General features: G+C 33.2%; 2 protein-coding genes across 2 annotated transcripts; one reads left to right on the top strand and one right to left on the bottom strand.

Moving 5' to 3' along the window:
* The first annotated feature begins 4,302 nt into the window (after nt 1-4,302).
* LOC110693425 (putative receptor-like protein kinase At4g00960) lies at nt 4,303-7,136 on the top strand. The gene is made up of 7 exons (XM_021870543.1): nt 4,303-5,154; nt 5,273-5,413; nt 5,499-5,617; nt 5,691-5,901; nt 5,988-6,225; nt 6,346-6,496; nt 6,591-7,136. The coding sequence occupies exons 1-7, from the start codon at nt 4,338-4,340 to the stop codon at nt 6,915-6,917; spliced, it is 2,004 nt and encodes a 667-aa protein (XP_021726235.1). The 5' UTR covers nt 4,303-4,337; the 3' UTR covers nt 6,918-7,136.
* Nucleotides 7,137-7,172: 36 nt separating this feature from the next.
* Nucleotides 7,173-9,250, bottom strand: LOC110693439 (cysteine-rich receptor-like protein kinase 6). Its single transcript, XM_021870551.1, has 4 exons — nt 8,605-9,250; nt 8,234-8,489; nt 7,937-8,087; nt 7,173-7,818 (listed from the first exon to the last, which is right to left on the bottom strand). Exons 2-4 carry the CDS (start codon nt 8,419-8,421, stop codon nt 7,522-7,524), a joined length of 636 nt encoding a protein of 211 aa, XP_021726243.1. The 5' UTR covers nt 8,422-8,489; nt 8,605-9,250; the 3' UTR covers nt 7,173-7,521.
* Between the last annotated feature and the right edge of the window lie 5,873 nt (nt 9,251-15,123).

Below are 15,123 nucleotides of genomic sequence, written 5' to 3'. Positions count from 1 at the left end.
AGAAGATGAACAGACTATAGGCACAAGTTGTTACCCTATTTATGGGACGGGTTAGTTATTAATAAACCATATTCCCTCTGTTTCACAATTATCATAACATTGATTTACACATATACGGACTCTATAAATTTTATGAGATTAAGATGTGAACAAACTTACAAACATAAAATATATTACGAATTTATAATTATTATATTCTAAACCACATCAATTAAAAAAAAAAAAAAGGAGGCTTTCGTTCTTATGCTTTTGGGATCTAACTTTATTACTCCCTTCATTTTCAGTTAATCTATCATTTTAATCATCGAAGGGTTGAATTTCAGTTAAGCCTAAAGACCAAAATATCAAACGAAGCTCATCCATATTGACTAATAATAAATTAATATTATTGTAATAATTCGCATGTGAAGTTGACTAATTACTAGTACTGTGTACCTTTCAAATAAAAAAAAATAGTAAATAAATACAATTAAACCTACTCTTAAATTTTTATTTTGTGGCCATCTTCTTACGTCAACGATACTGTTAACGGTTTATTGTGGACTCGACAATTCCCATTGAAGAGGGGCACGCACTTGCTCTACAATGTGACTTTTTTGGATGGTTATGTGCTTAAAAATATGGATTGGACAAGATTTGATCTCAAGATTTCAAGTTTTAAAACTATATATATTGGTAGCCACTTAGCTATACCATATTTTATTAAATTTAAATATAATTAAGTAACTCGAAGCATCGCCCGAGGCCTAAAAACTAGTTGTAAAATTATAAATAGTACAGTGTATTTTTAAAAGTAATTATAGTCTTTATATGGAGTGATTTAAATACTTACAATGGTTACATCCTTATTTGTTACATGAATCTGATCATCTTATCTACTTCGAGCATACTCCTCCGTATTTTATTCGTTGCTCCATTTTTTTTATTACAAAATTTAGTAGAAAACAATAAAATATGAATGAAGTGCTAATGGTTTTAAAAAAATAAAGTATGAAAGTTAGGAGGAGAAATATATAATATGAAAGTCTTTAACTATGATAAGGAAGTAGTAAATAAGGCTGCAAAAGAAAAGTGGAGGAAGTAATTAAATATGGAGGGATGGTATGTTTTAGAGTTTTACTAATCTGTTTATTTTATATATATATATTTTTTTTTTGACAAATACTCTTTTAGTTTGCACGTATAAAACTATTTTAAATTGGCTTTTTTTTTAAAAAAAATTATTTTTGAAATTATTTTTTTATATTTTTTATAATAATAATAATAATAATAATAATTATTATTATTATTATTACTATTATTACTATTACTACTATTACTACTATTACTATTACTATTACTATTACTATTACTATTACTATTACTATTACTATTACTATTATTATTATTATTATTATTATTATTATCTCTTTCCTTTTTGTCATGTTTATGGCTTTATTTACTAAAATTTAGGAGAATAGACGCGTCCTATATTTTGGAATAATATAATAGTGAATCACATTACATGAGTTTAATTTACAACTAGAATATGTTAAAATACTGCGTTCAAATAATTAGTGTTAAAGTGGAGAAAACGGCTTAGGCTTGCATTGATTATACGACTATATATATATATATATAATAATAATAATAATAATAATAATAATAATAATAATAATAATACAAAAGGAAACCTGACAAGCCTAAAATCCTAACAAGATAGACTTAACATAAATATAATATTAACAATTATAAAACCAAACTGACTTCTAATAATACTCCCCATCAAGTTGGAGCATGTAGATCACGAATGCTCAACTTGCGTAACAAAAATCCAAACCGTTGTCATTCAAAAGCCTTCGTAATAATATCTGCCAACTGATGATTCGTCGAAACGTATTAAGTAGAAATATTACCTTTCAACAACTCATCACGTACAAAATGACAATCTACCTCATTATTCTTCGTACGATCATGAAACACCGGATTCTTAGCTATATGCAAGGCCGAATGACTATAACAAAACAACTGCATAGATTTCGAATGATCAACACCAAGAGCAAACAACAACTGTTTCAACCATTTAACCTCACAAGTAGTGACTGACATAGATCTGTATTTGGCTGAAGCCGAAGATCGGGAAACTGTAGGTTGTTTCTTAGTCTTCCAAGAAACAGACAAATGACCTAAAAACAAAAAATAACCTGACCAAAGGAACGTCAAAAAAGACATGCCGCCCAATCACTGTCACAAAAACTCCGTCGGGTGTAAATCCTTCATAGGTCACAATAAGATGCCTTGTCCCGGACCACCCTTAAGGTACCGTAAGACACGAATAACCGCATCCCAATGAGAAACTTGCGTATTACTCAAAAACTGAGCCAAAACATGCAATATCAACTGCACAGCAAGCACGCACACACGCACCACAGAACAACACGATACACCAAAGCGTAGCACCACAACACCACGCAAACAACAACAGCGTACCACAATAGCAGCACATCACAACATCAGCGCACCTACGGAGCACCAAAAAATCTCAACATACGCACACCACAAGGCAGCGTACAACACAACACACATACACAATATGCGCACTACAAAGGCACAAACTAACCAAAAATTAGAGATTGTAAACCTTAAATTAACCAAACAGAATTTTGTGAAAAAAAAAATTGAAGCCCTAATCTCACTAAGAAATTAGCTTGCGGGGAAAAAAAAATTGAAGAACAAACCAAGATCGAAAAAAAAGTTCTCTAGAAATTAGAAGGCTTAGATATCATGTTAAAGTGAAGAAATATGTGGAGAAAACGGCTTAGGCCTTGCATTGATTATAAGACAATATATATACACAATACGAAATAGATTTAATATAAATACAATATTAACAAATATAAGACCAAACCGACTATGAGAGTGATTTACATTTTTTTTTTTTTTTTTGATGTTTTTGAGAAATTTCAGCTTATAATATTGAAGTTTCTTACATTTTCTTTGAAATCTAAGTGTCTAATCCACTTTTTCATTATTGGAGTTTTATCCAAATTGCTACGAGTATAGTGTTCCACTTTCAAGTTTCAACTAATCGTAGTACTTTAGGAGAGGACCGTTTACCACATTTTGCTCCCAAAAAATATCAAATAGAGCTTATCTTTTATCTTATTGTGGAAATGAAGCATGCGTGCTAATGGAGATGTAATTATTCAATGACTTTATACAATTATTTTGAATAGTCAAATATGTTAGTTTTCTTCTTCCTTTAACGTGGAATAGTTAATCCCTATTCACATATACATGTGGATAAAAGATGTATGGATTAAGATTGAATTCATAGATTACTGCATCACACCCAATCAAAACTTATAAAAGTAAAAATTCTCTTATAAGACGAATCTAATGTAAAAGACGGCATACTAATCCATAGTATCGCACCTAGCTAGCTCCACCACCAGCAAACACCCTGATTGTTCCAAATAGAAAAACCACAACTCACCAAGCCCATAGTTCCATACAATGCTCCACTAGTGGTGTTCTGCATTATTTTATTAACGGAGTGGCGGCTTTGACCAAATAGCAATACATTATTAATATTGTGTTATCTCGTCAAAAAATATATATTATGTTATAGATAGCAACAGAATATAAGTTTTATAGATAATGGTAATAACATAATATTTTTTTTATTATCTAATTATATCTTAATAATGGTTTTATTTTATGGTACATATGGTAAAACATAATATTTTTACCCTTTTGAAGCCAAATTACATTCCTCTTTGGAAATTTACACGGGAATTAAGGAGAAAAGAATAAGACAAATAATAATAATTAGATAATGCAATGAGAAGTACAAAGATAGATTAATTATTACTCATGACATGTCATCAATCCTTTGCAAAAAAAAAGGATTAATCACATACTCCTAATTGAAAATTTTTAACCAATCATATTCATTGTAATTTGGCACAAGGATTATGAGTGAGATTAGGTAAGGATGAATGAGAAAACATTAAATATAAAACAGAAAAAGAGAGTTGATTTACTAAAAAAAAATTAACAAAAATAGAAAGAAGGAATGTAATTTTGGAATACTAAAAATAAAAAGGAGGAATGTAATTTAGGGACGGAGGGAGTACTAGTAATAATTTCTTATAAGTTGTAACACTCCAAGTTTTTTATAGATAGCAACAGAATATAAGGCAACTTCGCTATGACTCGTATGATAACAACCCGTGACCCAATTTACCCTTTTCGTCATATAATATTTATTTATGACCCGAATTTACCCTTTTCGTCTTTTAAAAATTATTTATAGACCTCTGTTAGCTACCATCTGAATCACATTCACAGCAAATATGAAATTAACCAAATTATTCTTCTTAGTATTTTTGGTTCAACTATTTTATGTCATTCCCAAAACTTCTGCTCAATTATTTGAGTTTCTCTATAATTTGTGTGGAGAAAATCACTCCACTCCCAATGCTTATCTAACAAACCTTAAAACAACCCTCAATTCTATGTCTTCAAACACCCAAATCACCTATGGTTACTATAACTTCACCGCCGGTCAACAACCCAACAAAGTCGAAGCCATGGCTCTCTGCAGGGCCGATATCTCAGTCGATGATTGTCGTGATTGTGTCAGTTCTTCTGCTTCTAGTCTGCTTTCAGTCTGTCCCAACAGTATGAAGGCGTTCGGGTATTCTGACAACTGTGTAATATATTACACAAACATCAGTCTGTTTCATGTTTTAACAGATAGGCCATTTTGGGCTCTTCGGTTTGATGGCAGAATTACTGCTGATATCCCCAAGTTTAACAGTTCGCTTACTACTTTGATGACCTCTTTGCAAAACAAGGCTTCCTTAGGTAATTCTGTTCTTAAATTTGCTACCGGAAACACGAAAGTTACTGCCAATCAATCCTTGTATGGTCTTGTTCAGTGTAGTCCTGACTTGAATAGGCTCGACTGTGTTAAGTGTGTGCAAAATCTCACTTTGAGTGTCTTCACACAGTATTTTATCACCACTAGTCCTTTATATATGGCTAAAGGAGGAAGAGTGGTTTCGGCTAGTTGCAATCTTCGGTATGAGCTCTATCCTTTCTATAAGAATGTAACTTACATAGCTACTCCACCTGCCTCCAACAGAAATGCCACTACTTCTATTCAAGGTAAGAAAATATGTAGAATTAATTTTTTTTATGTTTTTTTTCTCTGGTTAATTTAGCTCTCTTTCACTATTATAATTAGTCCTAACTTGTATCATGGATTTGTGTTATGTTTTTTTAGGTGCAAGTAGTAGCAAATCACATAAAATCATTGCTATCGTTGTTCCGATTGTTGGATCATTAGTACTCATCCTTATCATAGCTTCCTTCTGTATCTTTGTACGAAGGAAGAAGCAGATAAAGTTTTCAGGAAATTTTGACAGTAAGCAAGAATTCTTTGTAGCAGTCCAATATTATTAGTAAACTACAAATTTAATCTTGTAATGTTATTTATATAATTTGTATAGAGGAAGAAATGGACACTCTTCAATCCTTACAATTCAGTACTGGGGCAATCAAGGTTGCAACAGAGAACTTTGCTGTTGAAAATGTGCTCGGAAAAGGTGGATCCGCCACTGTTTACAAGGTAATTGTTTAGTAATTGTCTAGGATTTATAACATCAAATGCAAGAGCTAATAAGAATAAATCTTTGTATCAGGGAAAGCTGACTGATGGGCAAGAAATAGCGGTGAAGAGGATCGAACGACATGCAGTTCTAGGGGAAGAGCAGTTCAAAAATGAAATTCTGACCCTAGCAAAGCTGCATCACGGGAATCTAGTGAGACTTCTCGGATTCTGCTTGGAAGAAGATGAAATGCTTCTCATTTATGAGTTTGTCGTCAATAAAAGCCTTGACGCCTTTCTTTTTGGTTAGTATTTACTGCTTAAAGTTGTTCTATCCTTTTATTTTCATTAGTAGTTTGGCAAATCATCTAAGGCTTGTACATAATTACAGACCCAGAGCACCGTGCATCTATGCACTGGGATACGCGGCTTGACATTATTAATGGCGTTGCTAGAGGACTCCTATACCTGCATGAAGATTCACAACAGCGGATTATACACCGTGACTTGAAAGCTGCTAATGTTCTGCTAGACGCTGATTTCATCCCTAAGATTGCAGATTTTGGCCTAGCAAAGTTGTTCAAGGCTGACCAATCTCAAGCAGTGGCAAGCAAAGTAGTTGGTACTCAGTAAGTATCATAACATTAGCAGCTTTTTCCATGTTGGGATTTCTTTTTTTGATAAAATGTTGGGATTACTATTAATTGTTTGAAACTTTAACTTTGAAAGATGACATTGGTTTGTTACAGCGGATACATGCCACCGGAGTATTTGATCCAAGGTCAGGTGTCATTGAAGTCGGATGTGTTTAGCTTTGGTGTACTTGTTTTGGAGATAGTAAGCGGCCAAAAGATTAGCTCTTTCCAAATTGGAGAAAAACAGGAAAGTCTGCTTGCTTATGTAAGTGTTATCATTTATTCTTACACTCAGCTTATGTAAAACTTGATTAACACATATCAAACTAGTTTCTTAACATTAAATTATGATGTCTTAGGCATGGGAAAACTGGCAAGAAGGCAAAGCGTGGAATCTTGTAGACCCTGCACTATCCCCTGCTTTTAGTGCTGAGATACTGAGATGCATACACATCGGTTTGCTATGTGTTCAGAATAACATGGCCGATAGACCAACTATGTCTTCAGTATCTCTTATGCTAAGTAGCAACACTATGACCCTGGAAGCGCCTTTGCAACCAGCATTTTTCAAACAAAACCGTCCCATGCTACTAAGTGAACCTTCACAAGACAATTCCTCAGATCAATCAAATAGCAGATCATTATCAGTTAATGAAGCTTCTGTGACAGAGCTCTACCCTCGATAATAGAGATGCTGCTAATGTTACAACTGTGTCTGCAGCTTTATAATTACAGTATAATTTATTGCAATATAATAGTAGCCAACTGTTGTTACACCATGTGATGATTTGTAGAGACCCTCCCAAAGTGATGCTAAATATGGGAAGTAAAAAAGGAAACTGACCTACAATCATGCAATCACAGGACTTGTTCTCTTCAGCTTAATTTCAGTTTAGTTCAATTCAGTTCAGTTTAGCTCCAATCAGTTCAGTTTAGTTTAGTTCCTAATTTCCTTTTCTCATAAACAATTCAGTTCAGCTGAGTCAGCTCAGTTCAGCTTTAGCAAATTAAACTATTATGTTCAGGGGAAAAAAAAACACACACACACACAGTGATACTTTTGGATCCACATCAAAGTAGAATCAATTGTTGTGTTAACAAATAATAATGTCTAGCAAAATCAGAAAAATCATTATTAGAATCATGCTGTGTTAACAAGCAAAATATTGAGTACAATTATCATTCATTGACATGAAGGAAATAAATTTTGTGTAAAAGAATCCCTATATAGAGTTTTCAAGCATTGTAATCAATCAGCCTTCTAAGTAACAGAGCTTCCATGTAATAGAATTACCTGCCATTCACATTAGTGAACACCTCTGTAAAATGAGCATTACTTGCACTCAAGGCTTGAGGAAGGTTTCTCTTATACGGAAAAGCTGGAGGCGCTGTCAGAGATGGCAGAACAGCTGACTGGCTACTGAGCATAGACAAGATTGATGCAATTGCTGGTCGTCTAGCTGCATCTTCCTGAACACACAATAATCCAATATGGATGTATCTTTCAATTTCAGGGATTGAGAAATTTCCTCCAAGATTTGGATCCACCAACTCTAAACCGGTCCCATCATTCCAGCACTTCCATGCCTTATGAAAACATAACAACAGTTAAAGAGCTTTATCTGTTAAATTTTTCTTGCAGAGGCTGTGATTTCCTTTTTTTTTTTTTTTTTCAGGCGGATAATATTTTATGATTAAAGCTTACATGATCTAGTAAGTTCTCATCTTCTATGTTTAGATCAGTTACACTATTCCTGCGTCCACTCACAATCTCCAGAAGTAAGACTCCAAAACTAAAAACATCAGATTTGACTGAAAAATTTCCTGTTGAAGCATACTCAGGAGCCATGTAGCCACTAGCCACTGCAGCATTTGGCATCCGCAAAAAAAAAAAAAAAAAAAAATATAAAATAAAATAAAAAAAACCATGAGATTTCATGACTAAGGTTTGGGGGGCTATGGATTTTATCTAGAGGAGGAGATAGGAAGGGATCAAACTTACAATGTTCCAGCAACTCTACTAGTATTTCCTTGAGTTTGGTCTGCCTCGAAAAGTTTTGCCATTCCAAAATCTGCAATTTTGGGGTTCATTTCTCCATCCAATAATATGTTGCTAGGCTTGAGATCGCGATGGATCATCTCGAATCTGGAATCTTCATGAAGATACTGAAGTCCTCTTGCAATTCCCATTACAATCCTTTGTCGAGCTGAGTTTCCCACTTCAAATGGACTCCCCTGTTTGTACCTACAATATCAGCCTGGACAAGAAGTAAGTCATCAAGAAATCAGAACTTTTCACAAATAATTGTATATAATATGCATTTTCCAACATGGCCTTTTATAACAAAGTTCAGGTTGTAACTGAAATCATACAATGTAGAAATCGGTCAGAGCTTTTATTTGGCACAAACTCATATACAAGTAATTTTTCTTCTCCGTCTAAGCAAAATCCATGAACTTTGACAAGATTCTTATGTTGCAGCTTTGCTGCTAAGCATGCCTCACTCTTGAATTCCCTAATTCCTTGCCCTGAGGGACTTGCAAGCCTCTTAACAGCTATAGCTTGTCCATCTGCAAGTGTTCCCTAAATTTGAAAGTGAACCCTATAAGTTGTTTTCCTGACAAGAAGAATTTACTGGTATGAAGTTCAACATAAAAAAAAAGAAAAAAAAAAACAGTTTTTATATGTCACTGGTAGAAAAAATGAAGAAGGCCCCCCTTAATTGCCACCGGTTCAGTCCGAACCGGAGGCAAAAATGGGCTAAAAAATTGGCAGATTTATGAACTAGGAAAAAAGGCACCGGTTCAATTCAAACCGGTGGCAAAAAATAAAGCCCACCGGTTTGAACCGGTGTCGAGCCTTTTATTAAAAAATAACGCTTTTTCATTCTCCACTCAAACCCTATTTCATTCTCCACTCAAACCGTCGCTTCTCATTCTCTCTCGCATCCCTTCCTCTTTCATCCCTGTTTCTCTGATTTTTCATTCTCATCTCCTCTTTCTCTCGTTCTATTTCTCTATTCTATCAATCCCTTTCTCTTTCTCTTTCGTTCTTTTATCTCCTCTTTCTCTCGTTATCCTTTTCTCTGATTTTGGGTTTGATTATTTGAGGTTAGTGTTAAATACCTTGTTTTTTGGGGTTTTATTGTTGTAATATTGTTTGAAATTTGGGTTTTATTGATTTTTATTGGTTTTTTCTGGGGTTAATTGATTTTTGAAATGTTTTGCGTTTAATTAATTTTCGAAATTTTTGGGTTTAATTGATTAATCTGGGTTTTTTCGAAATTTTTTATGATTAATTGATTTTTCTGGGTTTCTTCGAAATTTTTTTGGTTTAATCCACCAAGAACGCATGCATGAGCAAGATAGGGTTTAATTCATTTTTGTTTTTATTTTAATCGATTTTTTTTTATTTTAATCGATTTTTATTCGATTTTTTTTATTTTAATCGATTTCTTAAGCGATTTTTTTTTATTTTAATCGATTTTAATTTTTTTTTATTTTCTGGGTTTTTAACTGATTTTCGATTTTCTGGTTTGTTTTAATCGATGTTTTAAATTATTTTAATTCTATTTTTTTATTTTCTGGGATTTTAAACTTATTTTAATCGTTTTTTTTTATTTTAATCGATTTTTTTGTTATTATAATCAATTTAAATTTGATTTTTTCTGGGTTTTTAACTGATTTTCGATTTTTTTATTTTATTTTTTTCTTTTAATCGAATTTAATTTGATTTGATTTTTTATTTTCTGGGTTTTTTTATTATTTTTTTCGCAGCTAAGTCAGTTTAATCGACTTATGTTGGATGTTTTAATTGGCGCAGGTATACTGTTGCTTTGCAAGCCCAAAATAGTGCACATAATCGAAGAATCAAGAATATTGATTTAGATGTTGAATGGGTTTTTTTTATTGTGATGTTGTAATTTTTTTTTTTTGATTTATTTTGTATTTTTTTTATTTTATTTATATGTTGTAATTGATCAATTTTATAGATCTATATTGTAATTTTTTTTCTATTATATACTGTTTCGATTATATTGAATGATAGTTGATTTATATTTTGTTGTTCTTCTTTATTTTAGTCAATATAATTTTTAAGTGAAAAAGACAAAAAAAAATAAAAATATATTGATTTTTGAGGATTTTTTGGCACCGGTTTGCCAAAAACTTTGAACTAATTTTTTGTGGTCTTTTATGGCTCCGGTTAACCGATGCCAATTTCGAAGTTTTGCCACCGGTTCAAACCAGTGGCTTCTTCATCCATTAAATGGCACCCCCCCCCCCACATTGGCACCGGTTCAAACCGGTGGCATTGAGGGGTTTTGAACCGGTGCCAATTTCCTTTTTTCACCTAGTGTGTTATCCATCAATTACACAAACATACCTTGTAAACAACTCCAAATCCACCTCGGCCAATTTTATTTTCAGGAGAGAAGTGTTGGAAATAAACTATTGCAATCAAAATGAATAATAACAAGAACAAGGAAAGATGTTACTTTGAATATAGATCTCAATACGTTGTGACGCGTTTTAGGGCTGCCATAGAAGCGTATTTCACCACCACCGGTACGAGGTTCTCAATGACGAATGATCCCCAAAGATAACACAACGATCCATCAAATCCGTACCCCGAATGAAGGATTGGAATTATACCAAGAACTGCTCAGATCTCTTTTGGAGGTTTAGGGTTTTCGGCCTTTTGTTTATAGGTTTATTATTTGGTGTGTATCAAAGCTTCAAAGGTTTGATATATATATATATATATATATATATATATATATATATATAGGTTATGCGAAGAAATCAAAATAAGGAAATAAAATCCCGAACAAAAACGCATTTTCGAGCCCTTGCCCGGTCGGGCGCGAAGAACATAGGTCAAAAATCCCAGTTTTTGGCTCCGCCCGGTCTGACCGGGCAAATCAGCCCTATCAGGCGCGAGAGGTGGAAAGCTACGGAGTTGTTTGAAGCTTTGTCTGGTCTGTTTTGCCTTGACCGGGCAAGTGGGATACTACGAAAGTACGAAGTTAACTAGCTTGATGAATAGCCTACTTCTCTTCGCCCCACCCCCCAGGACAATTCCGTCCTGCCAGGGCAAGCACGAAAAGAAACTTATCATCAAACATAGCTTTATACATTCGAATCTTTTGACTTGCATTACTCCCAACAAGAAGTTGTCAGTGGCAGCTTTGATAACATCGAATTGTAAGTGCAGTTTTTCTACGCTGAACACAGCACAGAGTCTCATCCTTAAATTTCTATCAGACTGCAAATTTTGTTTAGTCCCCCTATAGCCTATAGGCTGCAAATCTTTACAATATCTTGTGTACCATAATGATAAATGTTGCCCTTGATGTTTTGATGATAACACGTACAAGTCAAATAAATGGACTAATGTCTTGCTGAGTTTTTGTAGTCTTACTCATTATAAGTTGCAGGAACAAGGTAAAGCAAGGAAAGTAGAGCTAAAAGAATAAAGAGATTAGTTGCAGTGTTCCTGTAAAGGAACTAAAGCTTCAGAGCAGAGGCTAAAGAAAGAAGACTCGGAGAAGAGACTTCTAAGAGAAATATAAAGTCTGAAATATTTTATATTTTAGGTTTTATGTAAGTGAGTCTAATTGGGAATTAATACTTAGTGGAATGCAATTTGATTTTGTCAAAAAGATAGAATTTGATAGTTTGCTAGAAAATAGGAAAATCGGTTTTGAATAATATCTTTTCTGATTTTATAAGTTAATATTTTATCCTTTGAGTTAATATTAATGTTTCCAGAAAAATATCTTTTGAAAACTACTTTCCTAAACTTATGCAACTACTTACTGACTTAGTCTTCACCACTTACGCATAAGTTGCTTCCTTAAGGTTTAAAACGTGTCCTGGTTTCTAGGACATGATTGAACAAATTGGAAGTGGTAAATGGTAGTGGCGTTGATATGAAGCAGTGGTGGCGAAAGTGGTGGGAAGTGTGGCGTTTTTACCAAGCAAAGTTTTCCTATAAAAAGCAGGAGTTATTCTTGGAATAATTTCACCCTTGCTCAAATATATTTTTCTATCTTTCTTGCTTTAAAACACGAGTCAAGAGTCGCATTCCACTTAGGTGTTTTTCTTAATTACTTTCACTAGAATTTTATTTACTTGAGTTGTAATTTGGGAATTGAGAGTTTGAGTGAACTCTAAGAGGATTCAGTAGAGAAAGAGAGAAGAGAATAGAGAAGAGAAGAGTGGCAAGTAGTGGGACTTGCTGCTGGGAACTTCAAGTTCATAGAGGAACTTGAAGATTGATTTTTAGTTTGTAATAGGTTGTTTGCCCTGTTATAGTGAAGAATCATTCCTAAAATCCCAAGTGATCGTGATTTTTCCTCTTGTGGGCCAAGAGGTTTTCCACGGAAAATCTCTCTGAGTTATCTTTAAGTTCCTTTAGCTTTGTTTTATCAATTCCGCGAATATTTGACCCAATTCTCCTAAACTACAATTCACCCCCCTCTTGTAGTTTTCTTATAAAGTAACAGAAGCTAATACTTGAAAATTCTATAGTACTTGATTAGAAGATTACAAAGTGCTATGAATTGTATAATTCAATTGATGATGAACTTATTAGGAGTTTCTACAAAAATAATTAAAATCATCCAAGTTCAATAATAAACAATAATAACTGCGAAATTCCACTGATAATTCAGATTAAAATACAAAAAATTAGCAGAAATATGGGAATTTAATACCTGAGTAATCGGGGTTGAGATGAAATATTACTGCTGAAAATGATCTTCTGAAACCCGGCCAAAAAAAGTCAACGATATTTACACTGTTGCACAGTTGTTTGATGTTGATTGAAGGGAAGAACACAGAAAATAAATAAATAAATAAATACTCCCCCGGACTAAGTAGCCCGTAATACCCATAATACCCGATATATTTTGAGGCCTGACCCGAATTTGGCTTGAAAAATCCAAAACTCCGAGGGCCAAAATTATGGTCAACCCATTATCTAAAAAAAAAAATTTGGCTAATCCATCCCATTCATCAAATCTAATTTAATTTCAATTTGAACAAAAACAAATAAAATAGCAAATGAGATGATTTTAAGATTCGTATTAATGTGTATTTTTTAAATTTAAGAATTTTAAGATGTTATATTATTATGAAATTAAAGGTACTTAAACGGTTAATAAATGCTACAACTACCAAAAGCATAATTGTAATTACTAGTGCTGTCAAATTTTAAACCGAAATCGTTTAACTGCCTGCAACAAACCGACCCGAACCGTATGTGAATGAACCCAAAACTGAACCGTTCCGAATAACATTTCACCATATAAGAACCGAACCCGTTGAACTGAACCAGTTCTAAACAAAACTGAAATCAAACCGAACCGAAAAAGAACCGAACTGTTTCTAACCCGAAATCGTTTAAACCGAGATAAAAATCGTTTACACTGAACCGATAACAACCCGCGACCCGTCTGCACCGAACATTATATAAATCGAAACGTTTATAAACCAAGTCGCTTGCAAACCGAATCATTTTTGAACCGGACCGCTTATAACAAATCGGCTACAAACTGCTTACTATAAAGAGAATATTAAAATTAAGTTAAAAGGTGTTTTATGAAATTTAATTATCATAGTACAAAAATTCTTCCTGCCAAATTAATATTTATTGAAAATTTATTATCATAGTATAAAATATCTTCCTGCCAAATCATTATCATAGTATAAAATATCTTCTTGCCACTAAAAATCCTCTTGCCATAAACTGAACCAAAAAAGAACCGAACCAGTTATAAAACTGAACCGAAAAAGAACCAAACCAGTTATAAACTGAATCGAAAAAGAACCGAACCAATTATAAACTGAACCAAAAAGAACCGAACTAACTGTTTCTAACCCGAAATCGTTTCCAACCCGAAACTATTTAAATCAGGATAAAACCGTTTACACCAAACCGTTAACAAACTGCAACCCGTCTACACCGAACTGTTTACTACCCAGATTGTTTACAACCCGAACCGAATTAAAACGCTCAAGAATAAACCGAAACAGAATCGATAACTATTTAAACTGAACTGGAACCAAACCCCAAGACACTTAACCGATTTCAAACCGACCCGATTTAATACCGAACCGATTTCAAACCGAACAAAACCCGAACCGTCCAACCATTTTGACAGTGATAGTTAAGACTGATAGCCGGAGTTTCTAGGGAAGAATGAAGAGCATATGCGTATCTAAATACATTCAAAATTATCTCAAAGAGGTATTTGCAAGATTTTTAATACTTTCTTCGTTAAATAATAATTGCAATAAAGGGGTATTATTTGTGACATGTAAAAAATTCCTTTATTGCAATTAATATTTAATGGAGGAAGGACCTACAACAAAAATGGGTGAAATACCATGTGTTGAACGTGGAAAGGGGAATAATAAAAGATAAAAGTATATTTAATTAATTTTTTTTGAGAAATTCTCATTGGTACACCTGTGGTTCTGACTTTTCCCATTGATACACTCCTTAATTTTTGTCTTCCCATCGGTACACCCATGGTCACTACAAAAATAAAAGCTTTTTAGCATCTAAGTTTGGCAACAAATTTATAAAATATTGCTAAATAGCAACGAATATAATTTATTTCATTGCCTAATTAAAAGCGACATTTTATGCTTTAGCTTTTTAATAATAAATGGCTACATGTTTTTGATTTGTTGTTATTTAAAAAAAAATTGTCTTACTAGTTGTTACTAGATAGTATCATATATTTCTCTTGTTGCCATATAGTAACAAACTATGACAACAAATATTTTATTTGTATTGATTTAGAAACAAACAAAGGCAATGAATTTTTGAATTGTTGCAATTAGGAACAAGTCATCTAAACTATTGTTGCTAGATGATAA

The sequence above is a fragment of the Chenopodium quinoa genome, unplaced genomic scaffold (assembly GCF_001683475.1).
Source record: "Chenopodium quinoa cultivar QQ74 unplaced genomic scaffold, ASM168347v1, whole genome shotgun sequence".
NCBI classification, from domain to species: Eukaryota; Viridiplantae; Streptophyta; class Magnoliopsida; order Caryophyllales; family Amaranthaceae; genus Chenopodium; species Chenopodium quinoa.
Note: the sequence above shows the minus strand (reverse complement) of the source record. Positions and strands in the feature narration are given on the sequence as shown.